Genomic DNA, 23933 nt, shown 5'->3' on the forward strand with positions numbered 1-23933 from the left:
CCAGTTTCATTTTTTGCATGTAGCTGTCCAATTTCCCCAGCACCATTTATTGAAAAGACTTCTTTTTCCTTTGGATATTTTTTCCAGCTTTGTCGAACATTAGTTGACAGTAGAGTTGAGGGTCAATTTCTAGGTTCTCTATTCTGTTCCATTGATTTATGTGTCTGTTTCTGTGCCAGCACCATGTTGTCTTGATGATCACACCTTTGTAAGATAGCTTGAAGTCAGGCATTATGATGACTCTAGCTTTGTTTTTCTTTTTCAACATTCCTGTGGTTCTTCAGGGTCTTTTCTGGCTCCATGCAAATTTTAGGATTGTTTATTCAAGCTCTGTATAAAATGTCAAAGTTATTTTAATAAGTATTGCATTGAATGTGTAGTTTGCTCTGGATAGATTGCTCTGGCATATACATTTTAACAATATTTATTCTTTCAATCCATGAACATGGACTGTTTCTTCCATCTCTTTGTGCCTTCCTCAATTTCTTTCATATGCATTCTGCAGTTTTTAAAGTAGAGATCCATTATCTCTTTGTTTAGGTTTATTCCTAAGTATCTTACAGTTTTTGGTACAATTATAAGTGGGATCGATTTCTTAATTTCTCTTTATTCAGTTGAGTTGTTATTCAGTTGAGTGCAACTCATTTTGTGCATTTTTTTAACCTGCCATGTTGCTTAATTGCTGTATGAGTTCTAGCAATTTTAGGGTGGAGTCTCTTGGATTTTCCACATAAAGTATTATGTCACCCTCAAAGAGTGAGAGTTTTATTTCCTTTTTGCAATCTTAAGTGCTTTTTATTTCTTTTTGTTGTCTGATTGCTAAGGTTATGACTTCTACTGCTATATAACACTGGTGATATTTGACATTCCTGTCACATTCCTGACCTAAGTGAAAAAGGTCTCAGATTTTTCCCATTGAGAATGATATTCACTTTGGCTTTTCATAGATGGATTTCATGATATTGAAGTATGATCCTTCTATCCCTACACTCTGAAAAGTTTCAGTCATGAAAGGATGTTGTGTTTTGTCAGATGCCTTTTCTGCATCAATTGAGAGGATCTTACAACTCTTGTCTTTTCTTTTATTAATATAATCTATCATGTCGATTGATTAGTGAATGTAGAACCACTCTTGCATTCCAGGAATATATCCCATTTAGTCATGTTGAATAATCCCTTTAATGTATTGTAGGATCCTATTGCCTAGTATCTTTGTGAGAATTTTGACATCTGTTTTCATCAGGGATATTTGTCTCTAATTCTTCTTGGCAGGGTTTTTGTCTGATTTGAAAACAAGGTAATGCTAGCCTCATGGAATGTGTTTGGAAGTTTTCCTTCCATTTCTATTTTTTTGGAATAATTTCAGTTGACCAGGTCTTATTTCTTCTTTAAGTGTTTGGCAGAATTCCTCTGGGAAGCTATCTGGCCCTGGACTCTTTTGGGGGGCAGAAATTTCTGATTACTCCTTCAATTTCCTATCTGGTTGTGCATCTGTCCTGTTTTCTATTTCCCCCTGTTTCAGTTTTGGTAGTTATATGTTTCCCAGAAGATATCTGTTTCTTTTTCAGATTGCCCAATTTGTTGGCATATTGATACTCATAATATATTTCAATTATTGTATGTATTTCCTCAGTGTTAGTCATGATCTCACCGCTTTCATTCATGATTTTATTAATTTGGTTCCTTTCTCTTTTCTTTTGGAGAAGTCTGGCTAAAGATTTAGCTATCTTTTTCATTCTTTCAAAGAACGAGCTTCTAGTTTCATTGATCTGTTCTATTCTTCTTCTAGTCTCTAATCAATTTCTGTTGTAATATTTATTATTTCTCTTCTGTTTGGTTTCAGTTTTTTTCCCTGTTCTTTTTTGCTCTCCTTTACATGTGAGGTTAGCTTGCATATTGAGACTTTTCTAGTTTCTTGAAAAAGGCTTGCACTGCAATATACTTCTCTCTTAGGACTGACTGTCTTTGTTACATCCCAAAAGTGTTTTCATTTTCATTTGTTTTCATGAGTATTTTAAATTCCTCTTTAATTTCTTGGTTGGGCCATTCATTCTTTATTAGGATGTTCTTTAACTTTCAAGCATTTAGTCCCTTCAAAATTTCTTTTTGTGATTGAGTTTGAGTTTCAAAGCATTGTGGTCTGAACATATGCAGGGAATAATTCAAACTTTTCAGTACTGGTTGAGACCTGATTTGTGACCCAGTATGTGATCTTTTCTGGAGAAAGTTCCATGTGCACTTGAAAAGAATGAGTATTCTGTTGTTTAAGGAGAGAATGTTCTGTTTATATCTTTGAAGTCCATCTGGTCCAGTGCATCATTCAAAGCCCTTGTTTCCTTGTTGATCTCATTAAGATGATCTGTGTCCATTCCTGTGAGTGGGGTGTTGAAGTCCCCTACTATTTATGTATTATTATCACAGTGTTTCTTTACTTTGGTTGTTAAGTGATTTATATAATTGGCTGCTTCCATGTTAGTAGCATAAATATTTACAATTGTTAGAACTTCTCGCTGGAAACATCCTTTCAGTATGATGTAGTGTCTCTCTACAGTCTTTGGTTTAAAATCTAGTTTGATAAGAGGTTTGCTACCCCCAGCTTTCTTTTAAGGTCTATTAGTGTGGTAAATAGTTCTCCATCCCCTCACTTTCCATCTGGAGGTGTCTTTAGGTATAAAATAAGTCTTTTGTAGACAATATATTGATGGGTCTTGCTTTTTTAATCTAATTTGATACACTGAGTCTTTTGATAGGAACATTCAACCCATTTACATTCAGAGTAACTATTGGACTATATGAATTTAGTGTCATTGTATTGCCCATAATGTCCTTCTTTTTTGTAGATTTTCTCTTTTTCTCTCTGATCTATGTTACTCTTAGGCTCTCTCTTTGCTTGCAGGATACCCCTTAATACTTCCTGTAGGACTGGTTTAGTGGTAACATATTCTTTCAGTTTCTGTCTTTACTGGAAACTCTTTATCTCTCCTTCCATTCTGAGTGACAGCCTTGCTGGATAAAGTATTTCTGGCTTCATGTACTTCTCATTTAGTACCCTGAATATACCATGTCAACCCTTTCTGGCTTACCAGGTTTCTGTGCATAGGTCTGATGTTAGTCAGATGTCCTTCCCTCTATAAGTAAGGAACCTCTTATCTCAACTTGTTTTCAGGATTTTATTTTTCTCTAAAATTTGTAAGCTTCAGTATCATATGTCAGGATGTTGATCTGTTTTTATTGATGTTGGGAAGCATCCTGTCTACCTCTTGGACGTGAGTTCTTATTTCCTTCCCCAGATTAGGGAAGTTCTTAACCATGATTTGTTTAAATATACCTTCCGGCTCTTTCTTTCTCTTTCTCTCTTTCTCTCTCCTCTCAGGCACCCCAATCATTCTGGCATTGGTACATTTTATGGCATAATTAATTTCTCAAAGCCTTTCCTCATAGAATATATGTCGTTTCTCTCTCTCTCCCTCAACTTCCCTCCTTTCCATAAGCCTGTCTTCTAGATCACTTACTCTCTCTTCTGTTTCATTCGCCCTAGCTGTTAGAACAACTAATTTGGACTGCATCTCAGTTATATCATTTTTAATTTCTGCTTGATTAGATCTCATTTGTGGTCTAAGAGATTATCTACTGTCTTTTATGTTTTTTTTTTCAAGCCTAGGTATTAACTTTATTATTGTTATCCCAAATTCCATCTCTGATTTCTTACTTATATCTGTATCAATTATGTCTGTGGCAGAGAACATTACCTCTTGTTCTTTCTTTCTTTTGTTGTGAATTCCTCCTTCTAGTCATTTTGCTCAGAGAATGGAAGAGTGAGTCAGCAGAATCAAAAATATCAACCATGACCCAAGCAAAATACACACCAGACAAATCTGAAACAGTCAGAAATCAAAACAGATAAGCAAACTAAAACAACAAAAATTGGGGGGAGGATATAATCTCACAGGGTAGACAAAACACACTGATTCAGTTGTTCCTGAGTGAATTTTGGTCTTTGTGTTAGAATACACTAAATCCCAAAACTAAAAAAAAAAAAAAAAAACTTACATATTTACAAAATTAAATTGAATAAAGTGAAAAAAGGCCAAAAATGAAACATAGATCTATAAAATATAGATGTAAAAAATACATGCTAAAATCAACTTGAAAACAAACAGTTGATAAAATAAGAAACTAGTTGAAAAGGGAAAAAAGAAAAAAAAATGAAAACTTTTGGACTGAAAGAGGAATGAATCAGAAAAAAATCTTGAATTTTATATACTATATTCCCCTGGCTCTGGAGTTTTACAGTCTTTTAGAATTTGTAAACTAGTTATGCACCTGTTCTTCCAGTTGGTCTTCTGGGGGAGGGGTCTGCCCTGCTGCTTCTCAGGTGTCTTTTCTTGTGCAGAGTTGCACTGCCCCTTGCCAGAGGGCTAGACTCAATGTAAGCTGGTCTTCTGTGGGGCTTTTTTTCCCTGAAAGATGTCCACACCTCTTTAGATGATCAAAATAAAAATGGCCCTGTGCCAACCTCCAGCTCCAGAGCCAAAAGATCATGATTCTCCCTCTTCAGTAAACCCTCTGGGAACAATGGTCTTCAGTTTCATGTGTACCAAACTCCTCAGACTCCTGTGTTGTGTGCCCACAGTAAGCCTCCTGAGGGGTGTGGGAAGTCTTAGGGTCTCGTGTTATTGCCCTCCGTTGTGCCCTGGTGCTGACAGTGGTCAAGGGATCATACATGTGTCTGCTCCACCACCCCTGGGGGATGGCTGAGTGTCACCATACTGTCCTTTATGAGCCTGCCACCCTGAGAATTGTTGCCCTGTTGTGGGCACACCAGTTCTCCCCCTCCTGGAGGATGACAGATGGTCTTCACACTCCAGTCCTTTGCAGGGTGCCCAGGCATCGAGTAGTCACTTGATTGCCCTTGCTTGCAGTTTATGGTGACCAGAGCTGGTAGTCCCCTCCTTGGCTCAGTGACCATAACCAGATTCCCCACTCCACTGCTTGGGAAATCTATCAGTTCTGGCATCCCCATGACTTCTAGGATCCTGAGACCACACTGATTGACCTAGAATTCTACCCTTTTCATCCCCTGAGCCTCTTTCATACAGGATGTCACTCACTGGAGCAGATTTCTAAGGGTACTGAGTTTGCTTTCTGGGACTATATCACTTTCTGGTAGCCAGCTTATGGAGGTTTCCTCCCCCCTCCATTTATCTCTGGATATCTCCTCTCAGATTCATGTCTCTGCACTCCCTTCCTTGCAAAAAACAGTGGATTTTCTACTGTAGAATAGAGTAGAGATCCAGGCTTTTTTTTTTTTCTTACATCTCAGGCTGAGCTAATGGGTGTTCAGAATGGTTTGATAGTTACCTAGCTAAACTCAAGGGTCCAAATGAAAGGAGGTCCCCTACTTACTGCCATCTTGCCTCAGTTAATTCACTCATAACTTAAATCACCATGTGAAACACTGACAACTCTTTATACTTTTTCCTTTTGTAGACTTTAATACTTTATATAAGTGAGTTACACTTATCACCATAAAATGCCATGAACTGTAAAGCTCTCAAATCATCTTATAGAACAACTTTCTAATTTTAGAAATGCATGGAGATGGTAAGCAACTTGCTAGTGGTCATAATACTAGTTACAGACAGACTTAGGGCTTATAAATTCAGTTTTCTAACACCTATTTCTGAGCTGATCCTATGTCACGTGGCTTCAATAGATTGAACACTCGTCTCATTACATAAATTAAAATGTGTTTTGTTCTGTGTTTTCCAGGGTCAAAGTATTTTTGGGCTTGATATCATTGAAACACCAGAAGGAGACAAGATGCCACAGCTGATTGTTCAAAAGGAGTTAGATAGGGAAGAGAAGGATACATATATAATGAAAGTAAAGGTTGAAGATGGTGGCTTTCCTCAAAGATCCAGTACAGCTATTTTGCAAATAAGTGTTGCAGACACAAATGACAATAGCCCAGTCTTCAAGGAGGATGGGATTGAAGTCAACATACCAGAAAATGCTCCTGTAGGTACTTCAGTGACACAACTCCATGCCACAGATGCTGACATAGGTGAAAATGCCAAGATTCATTTCTATTTTAGCAATCTAGTCTCCAACATTGCCAAGAGGCTATTTCACCTCAACACCACCACAGGACTTATCACAATCAAACAACAACTAGATAGGGAGGAATCACCGAACCACAAGTTACTGGTTTTGGCAAGTGATGGTGGATCGATGCCAGCAAGAGCAATGGTTCTAGTAAATGTTACAGATATCAATGATAATTCCCCATCAATTGACATAAGATACATCATTAATCCAATAAATGGCACTGTGGTTCTTTCAGAAAATGCTCCAGTCAATACCAAAATTGCTCTCATAACTGTGACAGATAAAGATGCTGACCATAATGGCATGGTGACATGCTTCACAGATCATGAAGTCCCTTTCAGATTAAGGCCAGTATTCAGTAATCAATTCCTCCTAGAGACCGCTGCATATCTTGATTATGAATCCATAAGAGAATATGCCATTAAATTACTAGCTGCAGATGCTGGAAAACCTCCTTTGAATCAATCATCTATGCTCCTTGTCAAAGTGAAAGATGAAAATGACAATGCTCCTGTTTTCACCCAGCCTTTCATAAGTCTTTCTCTTCCTGAGAATAACTCTCCTGGCACCAAGTTGACAAAAATAAGTGCAACAGATGCAGACAGTGGGTACAACGCTGAGATCAATTATCTGCTTGGTGTTGATGCTCCATCTGAATTCAGTCTGGATCATCATACAGGCATTCTGACCGCAGTGAGAAAACTGGATAGAGAAAAACAGGAAAAATATTCCTTCACAGTTCTAGCAAAAGATAATGGGATGCCACCCTTAATAACCAATGCCACAGTTTCAGTGACCATTCTTGATCAGAATGACAACAGTCCAATTTTTACTCACAGTGAGTACAACTTCTATGTACCAGAAAACCTTCCAAGACATGGCACAGTAGGACTGATCACTGTAACTGATCCAGATTATGGAGAAAATTCTGTAGTCACTCTCTCCATTTTAGATATGAATGGTGACTTCACCATTGATCCACAGACTGGTGTCATCCAACCAAATATTTCATTTGACAGAGAAAAACAAGAGTCTTATACTTTCTATGTAAAGGCTGAGGATGGAGGTAAGATACCACATTCTTCAACTTCCAAAGTGACCATAAATGTGGTTGATGTCAATGACAACAAACCAGTTTTCATTGTCCCTTCTTCCAACAACTCCTATGAATTGGTTCTACCGTCCGCTAATCCAGGCACAGTGGTCTTCACGGTACTTGCTGTTGACAATGATACCGGCATGAATGCAGAGCTTCGTTACAGCATTGTAGGAGGAAACACAAAAGGTCTGTTTATAATTGACCAAACAACAGGCAACATCACACTAAAGGAGAAATGTGTTGTTACAGACCTTGGTTTATACAGACTGATAGTTAAAGCTAAGGACTTGGGACAACCTGAATCTCTCTTCAGTGTTGTTATTGTTAATCTATTTGTGAATGAATCAGTGACCAATGCTACATGGATTCATGAACTGGTACACAACAACATTGAAACACCAGTGACCCCAAATATTGAGACAACTGATGCATCCTCACCAACCAGTGACTATGTCAAGATCATGGTTGCTATTATTGCTGGCACCATAACTGTCATCCTTGTTATTTTCATTACTGCAGTAGTACGATGCCGCCAGTCACCACACCTTAAGGCTTCTCAGAAAAACAAGCAGAATTCTGAATGGGTAACTCCAAACCCAGAAAACAGACAGATGGTAATGATGATGATGAAAAAGAAGAAGAAAAAAAAGAAGAAGCATGCCCCTAAGAACTTACTGCTTAACTTTGTCACTATTGAAGAAATTAAGGCAGATGATGTTGACAATGATGGAAACAGTGTCACACTAGACCTTCCCATTGAGCTGGAAGAACAAACCATGGGCAAGAACAACTGGGGCACTATACCTACTACCTTCAAACCTGACAGCCCTGACTTGGCCAGGCACTACAAATCTGCCTCTCCACAGCCTGCCTTCCAGATTTACCCTGAAACTCCCCTGAATTCGAAGCACCACATCATTCAGGAACTGCCACTTGATAACACCTTTGTGACCTGTGATTCCATCTCTAAATGTTCCTCCAGCAGTTCCGAACCTCACAGTGTTTCTGAGTGCAGCTATTCAGTGACAACTTTCAAAACTCCTGTGTCTGTACACACTAGACTGGTAGGTAATCCAAGTTTCTAACTAATCTTTCTAACTTTATTTTTTTTATTAGTTAATTTATTTTCAGAAAAACAGTATTCATTATTTTTTTAACACACCCAGTGCTCCATGCAATCTCTGCCCTCTATAATACCCACCACCTGGTACCCCAACCTCTCCCCTCCCGCCACTTCAAACCCCTCAGATCGTTTTTCAGTGTCCATAATCTCTCATGGTTCACCTCCCCTTCCAATTTACCCCAAATCCCTTCTCCTCTCTAACACCTCTTGTCCTCCATGATATTTGTTATGCTCCACAAATAAGTGAAACCATATGATAATTGACTCTCTCTCCTTGACATATTTCACTCAGCATAATCTCTTCCAGTCCCATCCATGTTGCTACAAAAGTTGGGTATTCATCCTTTCTGATGGAGGCATAATACTCCATAGTGTATATGGACCACATCTTCCTTATCCATTCGTCCAGTGAAGAGCATCTTGGTTCTTTCCACAGTTTAGCGACCATGGCCATTGCTGCTATAAACATTGGGGTACAGATGGTCCTTCTTTTCACGACATCTGTATCTTTGGGGTAAATACCCAGGAGTGCAATGGCAGGGTCATAAGGAAGTTCTATTTTTAATTGCTGAGGAATCTCCACACTGTTCTCCAAAGAGGCTGTACCAACTTGCATTCCCACCAACAGTGCAAGAGGGTTCCCCTTTCTCCACATCCTCTCCAACGCATGTTGTTTCCTGTTTTGTAAAATTTGACCATTCTAACTGATGTAAGGTGATATCTCAATGTGTTTGTGTGTGTGTGTGTGTGTGTGTGTGTGTGTGTGTGTGTGTCTTTAAAGTCTTTTTTTAAATTTTTTATTTTTTATAAACATATATTTTTATCCCCAGGGGTACAGGTCTGTGAATGGCCAGGTTTACACACTTCACAGCACTCACCAAAGCACATACCCTCCCCAATGTCCATAACCCCAACCCCCTTCTCCCAACACCCCTCCCCCCAGCAACCCTCAGTTTGTTTTGTGAGATTAAGAGTCACTTATGGTTTGTCTCCCTCCCAATCCCATCTTGTTTCATTGATTCTTCTCCTACCCACTTAAGCCCCCATGTTGCATCACCACTTCCTCATATCAGGGAGATCATATGATAGTTGTCTTTCTCTGCTTGACTTATTTCGCTAAGCATGATACGCTCTAGTTCCATCCATGTTGTCACAAATGGCATGATTTCATTTCTTTTGATGGCTGCATAGTATTCCATTGTGTATATATACCACATCTTCTTGATCCATTCATCTGTTGATGGACATCTAGGTTCTTTCCATAGTTTAGTTATTGTGGACATTGCTGCTATAAACATTCGGGTGCACGTGCCCCTTTGGATCACTACATTTGTATCTTTAGGGTAAATACCCAGTAGTGCAATTGCTGGGTCATAGGGCAGTTCTATTTTCAACATTTTGAGGAACCTCCATGCTGTTTTCCAGAGTGGTTGCACCAGCTTGTATTCCCACCAACAGTGTAGGAGGGTTCCCCTTTCTCTGCATCCTTGCCAGCATCTGTCATTTCCTGACTTGTTGATTTTTGCCATTCTGACTGGTGTGAGGTAATATCTCATTGTGGTTTTGATTTGTATTTCCCTGATGCTGAGTGATATGGAGCACTTTTTCATGTGTCTGTTGGCCATCTGAATGTCTTTTTTGCAGAAATCTCTGTTCATGTCCTCTGCCCATTTCTTGATTGGATTATTTGTTCTTTTGGTGTTGAGTTTGCTAAGTTCCTTATTTATATGGAACCAGAAAAGACCTCGAATAGCCAAAGGGATATTGAAAAAGAAAGCCAACGTTGATGGCATCACAATTCCAGACTTCAAGCTCTATTACAAAGCTGTCATCATCAAGACAGCATGGTACTGGCGCAAAAACAGACACATAGATCAATGGAACAGAATAGAGAGCCCAGAAATAGACCCTCAACTCTATGGTCAACTAATCTTCGACAAAGCAGGAAGGAGTGTCCAATGGAAAAAAGACAGCCTCTTCAATAAATGGTGTTGGGAAAATTGGACAGCCACATGCAGAAAAATGAAATTGGACCATTTCCTTACACCACACACGAAAATAGACTCAAAATGGATGAAGGACCTCAATGTGTGAAAGGAATCCATCAAAATCCTGAGGAGAACACAGGCAACAACCTCTTCGACCTCAGCTGCAGCAACATCTTCCTAGGAACATCGCCAAAGGCAAGGGAAGCAAGGGCAAAAATGAACTATTGGGATTTCATCAAGATCAAAAGCTTTTGCACAGCAAAGGAAACAGTTAATAAACTCAAAAGACAACTAACAGAATGGGAGAAGATATTTGCAAATGACATATCAGATAAAGGACTAGTGTCCAAAATCTATCTCAATGTGGTTTTAATTTGAATCTCCCTGAAGGCTAGTGATGATGAATATTTTTTCATGTGTATGAAAGCCATTTGTATGTCTTGATTGGAGAAGTGTCGGTTCATATCTTCTGCCCATTTTTTGATGTTTGCCTGTTTCATGTGTGTTGAGTTTGAGGAGTTCATTATAGATCCTGGATATCAACCTTTTGTCTGTACTGTCATTTGCAAATATCTTCTCCAATTCCGTGGGTTTCCTCTTTGTTTTCTTGACTGTTTCCTTTACTATGTAGAAGCTTTTGATTTTGATGAAGTCTCAAAAGTTTATTTTCGCTTTTGTTTCCTTTGCCTTTGGAGACATATCTTGAAAGAAGTTGCTGTGGCTGATATCAAAGAGATTACTGCCTATGTTCTTCTCTAGGATTCTGATGGATTCCTGTCTCACGTTGAGGTCTTTTATCCATTTTGAGTTTATCTTTGTGTACAGTGTAAGAGAATGGTCGAGTTTCATTCTTCTACTATAGCTGTCCAGTTTTCCCAGCACCATTTATTGAAGAGACTGTCTTTTTTCCACTGTATGTTTTTTTGCTCTTTTGTCGAAGATTAATTGACCATAGAGTTGAGGGTCCATATCTGGGCTCTCTACTCTGTTCCACTGGTCTATGTGTCTGTTTTTATGCCAGTACCATGCTGTCTTGGTGATCACAGCTTTGTAATAAAGCTTGAAATCAGGTAACGTGATGCCCCAGCTTTATTTTTGTTTTTCAACATTCCTTAGTGATTCTGGGTCTCTTCTAATTCCATACAAATTTTAGGATTATTTGCTCCAGCTCTTTGAAGAATACCGGTGGAATTTTGATCGGAATGGCATTAAAAGTATAGATTTCTCTAGGCAGTATAGACATTTTAACGATGTTTATTCTTCCGATCCAAGAGCATGGAATGGTCTTCCATCTTTTTGTGTCTTCTTCAATTTCTTTCATGAGTGTTCTGTAGTTCCTCAAGTACAGATCCTTTACCTCTTTGGTTAGGTTTATTCCCAGGTATCTTATGGTTCTTGGTGCTATAGTAAATGGAATCGATTCTCTAATTTCCCTTTCTGTATTTTCATTGTTAGTGTATAAAAAGCCACTGATTTCTGCACATTGACTTTCTATCCTGCCACATTGCTGAATTGCTGTATGAGTTCTAGTAGTTTGGGGGTGGAGTCTTTCCAGTTTTCCATATAAAGAACCATGTCATCTGCTAATAGAGAGAGTTTGTCTTCTTCATTGCCAATTTGGATACATTTTATTTCTCTTTGTTGTCTGATTGCTGTTGCTAGGACTTCCAATACTATGTTGAACAAGAGTGGTGAGAGTGGGCATCCTTGTCTTGTTCCTGATCTCAAAGGGAAGGCTACAAGCTTTTTCCAATTGAGGATGATATTTGCTGTGGGTCTTTCATAGATAGATTTGATGAAGTTCAGGAATGTTCCCTCTATCCCTATACTTTGAAGCGTTTTAATCAGGAACGGATGCTGGATTTTGTCAAATGCTTTTTCTGCATCAATTGAGAGGACCATGTGGTTCTTCTCTCTTCTCATATTAATTTGTTGTATCACATTGATTGATTTGCAAATGTTGAACCATCCTTGTAGCCCAGGTATGAATCCCTCCTGATCATGGTGGATAATCTTTTTAATGTGCTGTTGGATCCTGTTGGCTAGGATCTTGTTGAGAATCTTAGCATCCATATTCATCAGTGATATTGGTCTGAAATTCTTTTTGGTAGGGTCTTTGCCTGGTTTGTGGATCAGGGTAATGCTGGCTTCATAGAGTCAGGAAGCTTTCCTTCTGCTTCAATTTTTTGAAACAGCTTCAGGAGAATAGGTGTTATTTCTTCTTTGAAAGTTTGGTAGAATTCCCCAGGGAATCCATCAGGTCTTGGGCTCTTGTTTTTTGGGAGGTTTTAGATCTCTGCTTCAATCTCGTTACTAGATATTGGTCTATTCAGGTTGTCGATTTCTTCCTGGTTCAATTTTGGGAGTTTATAGTTTTCCAGGAATGCATCCATTTCATCTAGGTTGCTAAGCTTATTGGCATATAACTGTTGATAATAACTTCCGATGATTGTTTCTACTTCCTTGGTGTTAGTTGTGATCTCTCCCTTTTCATTCATAATTTTATGTATTTGAGCTTTCTCTCTTTTCTTTTGGATTAGTGTCGCCAGTGGTTTATCGATCTTATTGATTTTTTCAAAAAACCAGCTTCTAGTTTCATTGATACGTTCTACTCTATCTCTGGTTTCTACTTCATTGATCTCAGCTCTAATCTTGATGATTTCCCTTCTTATGTGTGGAGTTGGTTTGATTTGTTGTTGATTCTCCCATTCTTTAAGGTGTAGAGACAGCTGGTGTATTCTGGATTTTTGAATTTTCTTAAGGGAGGCTTGGATGGCTATGTATTTCCCCCTTAGGACCACCTTTGCTGTATCCCATAGGTTTTGGACCGAACTGTCTTCATTCTCATTGGTTCCATGAATTGTTTCAGTTTTTCTTTGATCTCCTGGTTGATCCAAGCATTCTTAAGCAAGGTGGACTTTAGCTTCCAGGTGTTTGAGTTCCTTCGGAACTTTTCCTTGTTATTGAGCTCCATTTCAAAGCATTGTGATCTGACAATATGCAGGGAATAATGTCAGTCTTTTGGTATCGGTTGAGTCCTGATTTGTGACCCAGTATGTGGTCTATTCTGGAGTAGTTTCCATGTACACATGACAAGAATGAGTATTCTGCTGTTTTAGGGTGGAATGTTCTGTATATATCTATGAGGTCCATCTGGTCCAATGTGTCATTCAATGCTCTTGTTTCTTTATTGATTTTCTGTTTTGATGATCTGTCTATTTCTGAGAGAGGCGTGTTAAGATCTCCTACAATTAGTGTATTCATATCAATATGACTCTTTATCTTGATTAACAGTTTTCTTAAGTAATTGGATGCTCCCATTTTGGGAGCATAGATATTTACAATTGTTAGATCATCTTGGTGGATAGTCCCTTTAAGGATTATGTAGTGTCCTTCTGTATCTCTGACTACAGTGATTAAAGTCTAATTTATCTGATATGAGAATCGCTACCCCAGCCTTCTTTTGAGGCCCATTGGCATGAAAGATGCTTCTCCATCCCTTCACTTTCAATCTGGGTGTATCTTTAGGTTCAAAATGGGTCTCTTGTAGACAACCTATGGATGGGTCCTGTCATTTTATCCAATCTGCAACCCTGTGCCATTTTATGGGCGCATTTATGCCATTCACATTGAGAGTGATTATTGAGAGATACATTTTTATGGACATCGAGTTATGTTTGAAGTCTTTCTTTCTGTATATTGTCTCTATATTTCTGTTCAATGCTATTCTTAGGATTTTTCCTCTTTTATAGAACCCCTCTTAATATTTCCTGCAGTGTTGGCTTGGTGGTCACATAGTCTTTTAAGCCTTGCCGGTCTTGGAAACTCTTTCTCTCTCCATCCATTTTGAATGTCAGTCTTGCTGGATAAAGTATTCTTGGCTGCCTGTTCTTCTCATTTAGTGCCCTGAGTATATCTTGCCAGCCTTTTCTGGCTTGCCAGATCTCTGTGGACATGTCTGACCTTATTCTAATGGGTTTCCCTCTGTAAGTAAGGAGCCTCTTTGCCCTGGCGGCTTTCACGAAATCATACCTACAATTATGATTCCTCAATTTGACTATCAGGTGTCATGATGTATTTTTGGAATGTATAATCTTGGGTGGAGATCGTTCAGCCTCTCGTACATGAACGCTGGTTCCATTCGCAAGATTGGGAAAATTTTCATGAAGGACTTGTTCCACTATATCTTCTAGACTTCCTTCTTTCTCCTCCCCTTCAGGGATTCCAATAATTCTGACATTGGAACGCTTCATGGCATCATTTATTTCCCTGATTCTGTTATTGTGGTTACTAAGTTTTTTGTTCCAGGCTTCCTCCTGATCCTTTCTCTCTATCTGTTTGTCCTCCAGATCACTAATTCTATCTTCTGTCTCAGTTACCCTAGCTTTGAGAGAGTTTAGATTAGATTGGAACTCATTGAGAGCATTGTGAACCTCCTCCCTGGTAGCATTAAGCTCCGCCCCTAACATTGTGAACATCCTGTCTGGTTGCTTTCAGTTCGGCCCTAATCAATTCCATTTGGTCATCCATGGCTTTCTCCAACCTGGCTATTGCCTGGATAATTGTTAGTCTGAATTCTCTTTCCGACATATTGTCTATGTTGATAGCCATTAGCTCTGTTGCAGAAGGTCCATCCTCTGTATTTTTCTTCTGTTGGGCATTCCTCCTCCTAGTCATTTTGGTGGGAGATGACTGAACAGATGTAGCTGGATGTATCAACTGTGTTGCAGTCAAGGTGCACCCTGGAACACATCTGAGCAATCAGGATTCCCCACCCAAATGAGAGACAAAAGAAAAGAAAAAGACAAAGAAGAAAAAAAGAGAAAAAAAAAAAGAGAGAGAGAGAGACAGGAAAGAAAAGGAAGATGAAAGAGAAGGTTCAGCCCAGATGGGCCTCAAGGTAAGATTTATGAAGTAGACAAACAAAACAGACAAACAAAAAGACTGATAGAAGTATATGATATGAGAAAAAAATATATATGCAAATAAAGGAAGAACCTCGTCAAAAAGAACCCCAAGTGTAAGATTTATATGCTATCAGGACAAACACAAAAACACAGAAACACTGGTGGAAGAAGAAGATGGGAGAGTGGTTATAAATTCTCAGTTTGTGCGAGGAAGTTTGTTTTGATTTTTCCTGGATGTATCTTGATATCTTTTTTAAAGGACTCAACTTTCCTAAGATAAAGGGGATTAAAAATTGGTTTACCTATAGGGGTAGTATTGATTGGGGAAAGGGGATTACTTTGAAGTTTAACTCTATATGAATATTAGAGGATAAAAATAAAAAGGAATAAACTAGACTAAACTAAACTAAAATTAAAAAAGAGGAGTTCAGGGCGCCTGGGTGGCTCAGTGGGTTAAGCCGCTGCCTTCGGCTCAGGTCATGATCTCAGGGTCCTGGGATCGAGTCCCGCATCGGGCTCTCTGCTCAGCAGGGAGCCTGCTTCCTCCTCTCTCTCTCTCTGCCTGCGTCTCTGCCTACTTGTGATCTCTCTCTGTCAAATAAATAAATAAAATCTTAAAAAAAAAAAAAGAGGAGTTCAAAAAATAAAAATGCAAAAGAAAAACATAGGTGTATATATCAAAAAGGTCAGGTTAGAAGGCTATTATGGAATTTGATGTACTGTACTGCTTGCTGTGATGGTAAAGAGGTTAAAACAGTTACCTATGTTTACAAAAAATAAAAATAAAAAAGAACCCGAATAGTGGGAATGAGTGAAAAATAAAAATTTTCCTATGACGTAGTGGTTGTTCTCTTGTAGTCCTTTTTTTTCTCTCTCTCTCTCTCTTTCTTTTTTCTTTCTTCATTTGTTTTCTGGGGGAGGGGCCTGCCACTTGGGTTGTCAGTCAATGATGTTTCCCTAGTTGAGTCCTCCCGCCCCCCTCAAGGGGGTGGGCTCTGAGGAAACTGTTTTTTTTCAGGCTTTTGTTCTCTGGTGGTTTTTATGTTTGTTCACTTTTTTTTTTCTCTCACCTTGACCACTTTTGATGGTTTTTGTAGTTTTAGAGGAAAACAAACCGCACCCTGATCTCCCTCTCAGAGTGAAGCCTCAGTCTGGGTGCAGAGCCTAAATAAGTTCCCCTTGGCCGCTGGCAGAGCAGGTTCCAAGTCATGGTCCCTGGGGATGCAGGATCTTTTGCTTGTACCCAAAGCCAAGGCAGTGGTGGCTGTCTGGGAGCTCCCGACCATCAGAGAGGTTCCATGCAGAAATCGCACACTGAGATTTTGCCGCTGGCCCGGGCTGGCAGTGCCTGATCTTGCTGGGTCTAAGAGTGCCCGGCTTGTGCGCATCTCTTTCAGGGGCGGCTATGGGTCGTGCGTGCATCTCAGGCACTGAGAATGGGGCGCAGATCCAAAAGCACCAGGCTGGCTTTTGCGTACCTCTGTCAGGGGAAAGTTTGGGATGCGCGGCTTGGGCTCTGAAACAATGGCGCGGGTCACGGAGCACCGGCCGGGCCTTTGTAACTCTCTCAGGGGAGCATGAGGGACTTGCATGCGTATCTCAGGCTTTGCAGCAGGGCTCATGCATTCTGCCCACCAGCATGGCTCCCATCCCCTCACAGGTGCTAGAACCCACACATTCTCAGGCGTGCTGGTGGCTTAGGGACCAAGACCTGGTTTCTCTGCCACACTCCCTCTGGCTCAGCACCAGGGGAGGGTGTTCTGGGACCGGGGACTTAAGCCCCTGTCCCTAGCCACCCCGATTCCCACAATCCCCCCCCCCGCAATCCTTTGCTCTTTTGGAGTGCTTTCAACCAGTCTCCAAGTTAATGCTGGTCCCCAGACGCAGGGCACTCTCACTCGTATTGGGGTATTACTTTCCAACCGGTCACTTCTGGTGGCTCCCTCCCCCTTTTGTTTATCTTCTGATATCAGTCTGCCTTCCCACTCCGCTTTACCTGCCCACTGGCGTCTTCTGCCCCTGTAGAGATCCAGACGTGTATAATTCTGATCTCAGGCTGATTTCATGGGTGAATGGAGTTTTTTGTAGGTTATCAGCTCACTTTGGGATACAGGCTGAAAAGGCACCTCCTCCTACTTCCCCGCCATCTTGTCCTATCCTTAGGTTTTTATTAGCTAAAAGGACCATCTTACAATCAATTAATTTTCAGATGATTTATTTTATATTTTCACATCTTAAAAATAGATAAATTACATATTTTCTACCATTGGTTCACATTATTAAATTACCACATATCTGCTGCACATGAGTTGGTGAACTTAGGCAAATTAATATATTAAAAATTATTTTATTCTTATATTTTGTGTTACATCTGCAATATTCTTCATCCTCTCTATACATTCTTCAATTTCTGATTAATGCCAGGAGAGTCATTTTATATGTACTGATGCTGCTGAATTGTAAAATAAGTGAGTACTGAAGAAGAATACATGTACTTAAAACTTTCAATATAGTAGTTGTCTTCTTTTTGAAGAAACATCACGCAAAATGGGAAAAATGTCAACAAACATAACAAAAATTCATTGTTCCTTAAGGAAATTCTGACAATTAAATAAAATATTATTGTTAGCAGAAGGCAAAATATTCCAACTGATTTTAAACAAAGTGTGAAATACATTTTCAAAAGGAGACTTTGGGGTGATACTTACATTTAGCTCATTACTCACCTAAATAGAAAATGAAAGTCAGAAATGAAATGGTTGTAGTAGGCTGTAATATATAAGTATATTTACCAGAAATTTCATGTTTTCAACAGGGAATAAAATATTTTCTATAACTATTTTGACTCAGAGATTCTGAAAAATGATAAAATATTTATGAGAAATATATCTATTTTGGGGTACCTGGGTGGCTTAATGGGTTAAAGCCTCTGCCTTCGGCTCATGTCATGATCCCAGGGTCCAGGGCTAGAGCCCCACATCAGGCTCCCTGCTCAATGAGGAGTCTACTTCTCCCTCTCCCTCTGTCCCTTGCAGTCTCTCTCTCTCTCTTAAATAAATAAATAAAATCTTAAAAGAAGAGAAATGTATCTGTTTTACAAAACCATTTATACCTTGGAAATATGATGCTCTTCTTTAGTATAAATTTTTACAAGTATTCTGGAAGACATTTTGGTATATGTTGTAGGAAAAAGGAAAAATACGAAATTTAAAAGATCATTGTACAGTTTAGCTTCAATTAATGCTTTCAGAGCATGCAGATAGCATTTGGTTGGTATGACTAGAAAAACAAGAAGATAACCATTTTAGAATCAGTTTTGATATTGTCATGTAAACAAAAAATACTGCCAAATCAAGTTTAGCTTAGGATACTTCTCCCATCAAAATACTGTGAAGACTATGCTTGAAAAATAGAGGAGAATAAAAATGAGAGTACCATTTTATGAAGGCCTTCTTTGTACAAGTCACTGTCTTAGACATGCATTTAAGTTACCTTATTTAAAAAAATATCTAACCAATTTCTGTGATTGGAGCTTGAGTAGTTTTGCAGATTCAGAAGTGATGTAAAATGAATAGTGGAAGGTTTATAAGCTAATTCATGGATGTAACCATGCATAGGTATTATACATGGGTTCAAAATGATAACAGAATCTGAGTTAGCCTGGAATAGGATTGGCACTAACTATTAAATTCAATATCTTTGATTTTATTATTATATATTGTTTGGCAACTAAGACTCCTAGAATATAACCATCTCATTTTGATAACCTGTTATTTTTCTTGTCCTGGACTGATTCAGGGCATGAACAATTGAAATTAGTGAGATACAAATTTATAGGAAAAACATACTTCCATTCCTCTTCCAAAAATTCCAATAATTTGTGATTTCAAAATTTGGCTGAGATCATTGATTTTGTAACATGGATTTCCCATGATAGAGGCAAGCAAAACAAAACAAAACAAAAAACCTTAAAAAGAATGTCTCATTGAACCTTACATTTACTTCAGCTGTAATCTTGCCATAAAATTTTTTAAAATGTGGAAGAAACAGTATGGTTTAATAAAATAGTTTTGTCATGCTGTTTCTCCATTTATTTAGTCTAAGTGTCAACAACTGTAATTTAATGCAACACTGTCTTGTTGTACAAACTTATGGTTATATATCAATCATTCAGCATGAAATTACTTGCCCTGTTTGATTGCTGCAGAGTTTAAGCATCATCTCTGGGAGTTTGAAAGTGAATTTGAGGGCACCTGGGAGGTTCAGTGGGTTAAGCTGCTGCCTTCGGCTCAGGTCATGATCTCAGGGTCCTGGGATCGAGTCCCGTATCGGGCTCTCTGCTCAGCAGGGAGCCTGCTTCCCTTCCTCTCTCTCTGCCTGCTTCTCTGCCTACTTGTGATCTCTCTCTGTCAAATAAATAAATAAAATCTTTTTTTTTTTAAAAAAAGAAAGAAAGTGAAGTTGAACTATACAAGCTACCTTCTGAAAGTTATTCAGGACAAGAGAATTTTTGTTTTTGTTTTTGTTTTTTTTTAAATATTTTATTCATTTATTTGACAGAGAGAGATCACAAGTAGGCAGAGAGGCAGGCAGAGAGAGAGGAAGGGAAGCAGGCTCCCTGCTGAGCAGAGAGCCCAATGTGGGACTCGATCCCAGGACCCTGAGATCATGACCTGAGCCGAAGGCAACGGCTTAACCCACTGAGCCACCCAGGCGCCCCAGGACAAGAGAATTTTTAAAGACAAAAAAAAATAGTTAATTTTTTTTTTTCTGAAAAGATTCACTAATAGAGTACTGTTGAGAAAATAATTATAACTGCCTATCACTATGCTTAAAAATTGCATGATATGAAATGTTCTTATTGATTTTTATGTTGATGATACTCGTGTTCCACTACTTTAATTATTACAAAATTATTTTTGTTGTTATCATGTTTCCTTTTTCTATAAGTAGTGAAAAAATAAGTTCTTTCTTTTTCTATATATTAAAAGGAGAATGTAAAGTTCTTTGTATTCCTTGAAGTAGCTCCAGTCATATGAGAGGAAAAACAAGGATTTAGATAAGATATATAAAAATATTTTATCATGATTGTGAAACTACCTAAGAAAATATAAACCACTAGAGATATATCTAAATAGTGACACATCTATTTTCTTTCTTTTAAAAAAATATTTTATTTATTTATTTGACAGAGAAAGACACAGTGAGAGAGGGAACACAAGCAGGGGGGATGGGAGAGGGAGAAGCAGGCTTCCCACTAAGCAGGGAGCCTGATGTGGGGCTCCATCCCAGGACTCTGAGATCATGACCTGAGCTGAGGACAGATGCCTAATGATTCAGCTACCCAGGCATCCACTATTTTATTTCTCTGACATCAATTACCAAGAATATTTCATTGCTTTCAATAATTTGCTTTTTCATATTAACCCCTTTTCTCAGAAGGTCAATTAATTTCCTACACAAATCACTGAATGCCTCAAATTGGGTGTATATTATATTTTATTGAGGAAAGAAGGACATGACCCAATTTACGTGGTATCCTATAAACAGTTTATGACTTACTGATACTATTTACATCATTTTTAAGTGATTTCTTGAGACAAAAAGGAGTATAAAGGACCTTTAAAATTATGACATAACTTATGTTTCCTGGATTTTCGTTCAAATGCTTCCTTGTGTGTCATTTTACCTTACAAAGCAGAAGTAGGATTTGGTTTATTATTTATGTACAGAATGATATTGAAATCCTTGATATGCTTGCTATCTGACTTTTTTTAAAATTTTAATTTAATTTTTTCAGTATTCCAAGATTCATTGTTTATGCACCACACTCAGGGCATTCAATACATGCCCTCCTTAATACCCACTGCCAGACTCACCTATCCCTTCAAGCCTTGCCCTTCCACAACCCTCAGTTTGTTTCTCAGAGTCCACAGTCTCTCACAGTTCATCTCCCCCTCTGATTTGCCTCAATTCACTTTTCCTTACCTTCTCCTAATATCTTCCATGTTATTCCTAATGCTCCACAAGTAAGTGAAAGCATATGATAAGTGAAGTTCCCTGCTTAACTTATTCCACTCCGTATAATTCCCTCAAGTCCCATCCATGTTGATACAAAAGTTGGATATTCATCCTTTTTGATGGAGACATAATATTCCATTTATATATGGACCATATCTTCTTTATTCATTCTTCTGTTGAAGGGCATCTTGGCACTTTTCACGGTTTGGCGACTGTGGCCATTGTTGATATTAACATTGGAGTACATATGGTCCTTCTTTTCACTACATCTGTATCTTTGGGGTAAATACACAGTAGTGCAATTGCATGGTAATAGAGTAGCTCTATTTGTAATTTCTTAAGGAATCTCTGCACTGCTTTCCAAAGTGGTTGCACCAATTTGCATTCCCACCAACAGTGTAAGAGGGTTCCCCTTTCCCACATCCTCTCTAACACCTTTTGTTTCTTATCCTGTTGATTTTGGCCATGCTAACTGGTGCAAGGTGGTATCTCAATGTGGTTTTGATTTGAATCTCCCTGATGGCTAATGATGATGAATATTTTTTCATGTGTCTGTTAGCCATTTGTATGCCTTCTTTGGAGAACTGTCTATTCATGTCTTCTGCCCATTGTTTGATGTGATTATCTGTTTTTTGAATGTTGAGTTTGAGAAGTTCTTTATAGATCTTGGATATCAGCTCTTCATCTGTAGTGTCATTTGCAAATATCTTCTCCCATTCCGTGGGTTGCCTCTTTGTTTTGTTGACTGTTTTCCTTTTCTGTGCAGAAGCTTTTGATCTTGATGAAGTCCCAAAAGTTCATTTTCGCTTTTTTTTCCTTTGCCCTTGGAGACATGTCTTCAAAGAAGTTGTTGTGGCTTATGTTGAAGAGGTTACTGCCTATGTTCTCCCCTAGGATTTTGATAGATTCCTGCCTCACATTGAAGTCTATTATCAATTTCAAGTTTATTTTTGTGTATGGTGTAAGAAAATGGTCAAGCTTCCTTCTTCTACACATAGCTGTCCAATATTCCCAGCACCATTTATTGAAGAGACTGTCTTTTATCCACTGAATATTTTTTCCTGCTTTGTGGAAGATTATTTGAGCATAGAGTTGAGGGTCCATATCTGGACTCTCTACACTGTTCCACTGGCCTGTATGTCTGTATTTGTGCCAGTACCAGGATGTCTTGGTGATCACAGCTTTGTGATATAGCTTAAAGTCAGGCTACATGGTACGTCCAGCTTTGTTATTCTTTTTTGACATTTTCTTAGCAATTCAAGGTCTTTTCTGGTTCCATACAAATTACAGGATTGTTGTTCCAGCACTTTGAAAAATTCCAGTGGAATTCTGATAGGGATGGCATTGAAAGTATAGATTGTTATGGGCAACATAGACATTTAACAATGTTTAATATTCCAATGCATGAGCAGTGAATTCTTTTCCATGTTTTTATGTCTTCTTCAGTTTCTTTCATGAGTGTTCTGTAGTTCCTGGAGTACAGATCCTTTACTTGTTTGGTTAGGTTTATTCGAAGGTATCTTATAGTTCTTGTTACTATAGTAAATGGAATTGATACTCTAATTTCCCTTTCTATATTCTCATTGTCAGTGTATAAAAAAAGCAATGATTTATGTGAATTGATTTTGTATCATGCTACATTACTGAATTGCTGTATGAGTTCTAGTAGTTTGGGGGTGGAGTCTGTTCGGTTTTCCATATAAAGTATCATGTCTTCTGTAAAGAGAGAGAGTTTGACTTTTTTTTTTTTTTTGTCTATTTGAATACTTTTTATTTCTTTTTGTTGTCTGATTGCTGTTGCTAGGACTTCTAGTACTATGTTGAATAACATTGGTGAGAGTGGACATCCTTGTGTTCCTGATCTCAAAGGGAAGGCTGTCAGCTTTTCCCTATTGAGGATGATATTTGTTGTGGGTTTTTCATAGATAGATTTTATGAAGTTGAGGAATGTTCCCTCTATCCCTTTACTTTGAAGCATTTTAATCAGGACTGGATGCGGTATCTTCTCAAATGTTTTTTTCTGCATCAATTGAGAGGACCATGCGGTTCTTCTTTCTTCTCTTATTGATTTGTTCTAGCACAGTGATCGATTTGCAAATGTTGAACCACTCTTGCATCCCATGGATAAATCCTTCCTTGACATGTGGATAATCTATTTAATGTACTGTTGGATTCTATTAGCTAGGTTCTTGTTGAGAATATTGGCATCCATATTCATCAGCAATATTGGTCTGAAATTTTCCTTTTTCATGGTCTGAAATTTTCCTTTTTCCTTTTTCAATTTTTCTTTGCCTGGTTTGGGGATCAAGGTAATGCTGAGTTCATGGAAAAGTCTGCAAGTTTTCCTTCTGTTTCTATTTTTTTTTTTTAGGTTATCTTTTTTTTTTAATTTTTTATTTTTTATAAACATATGTTTTTATCCCCAGGGGTACAGGTCTGTGAATCACCATGTTTCTATTTTTTGAAACAGCTTCAGGAGAAGTATTATTTCTTCTTTGAATGTTAGGTAGAATTCTCCAGGGAACGTATCAGGTCCTGGGCTCTTGTTTTTTGGGAGGTTTTTGATTATTGCTTCACACTCGTTACTAGTTATTGGTCCATTCAGGTTGTCAATTTCTTCTTGTTTCAGTCTTGGAAGTTTATAGGTTTCCAGGAAGGCATCTATTTCTTCTAGGTTGCTTAAC

The 23933-nt window shown here is 38.4% G+C and overlaps 1 protein-coding gene across 2 annotated transcripts in view; it reads left to right on the top strand.

Moving 5' to 3' along the window:
• Positions 1-23933, top strand: part of PCDH11X (protocadherin 11 X-linked) — a 452651-nt gene that overhangs the window by 122008 nt on the left and 306710 nt on the right. For both annotated transcript variants that reach the window (XM_032330412.1, XM_032330413.1), the window contains exon 3: positions 5773-8274. In XM_032330412.1, coding sequence (XP_032186303.1) covers positions 5773-8274 — 2502 coding nt within the window. The remainder of the gene's footprint in view (positions 1-5772; positions 8275-23933) is intronic.

Source organism: Mustela erminea, chromosome X (genome assembly GCF_009829155.1).
Source record: "Mustela erminea isolate mMusErm1 chromosome X, mMusErm1.Pri, whole genome shotgun sequence".
Classification (NCBI taxonomy): domain Eukaryota; kingdom Metazoa; phylum Chordata; class Mammalia; order Carnivora; family Mustelidae; genus Mustela; species Mustela erminea.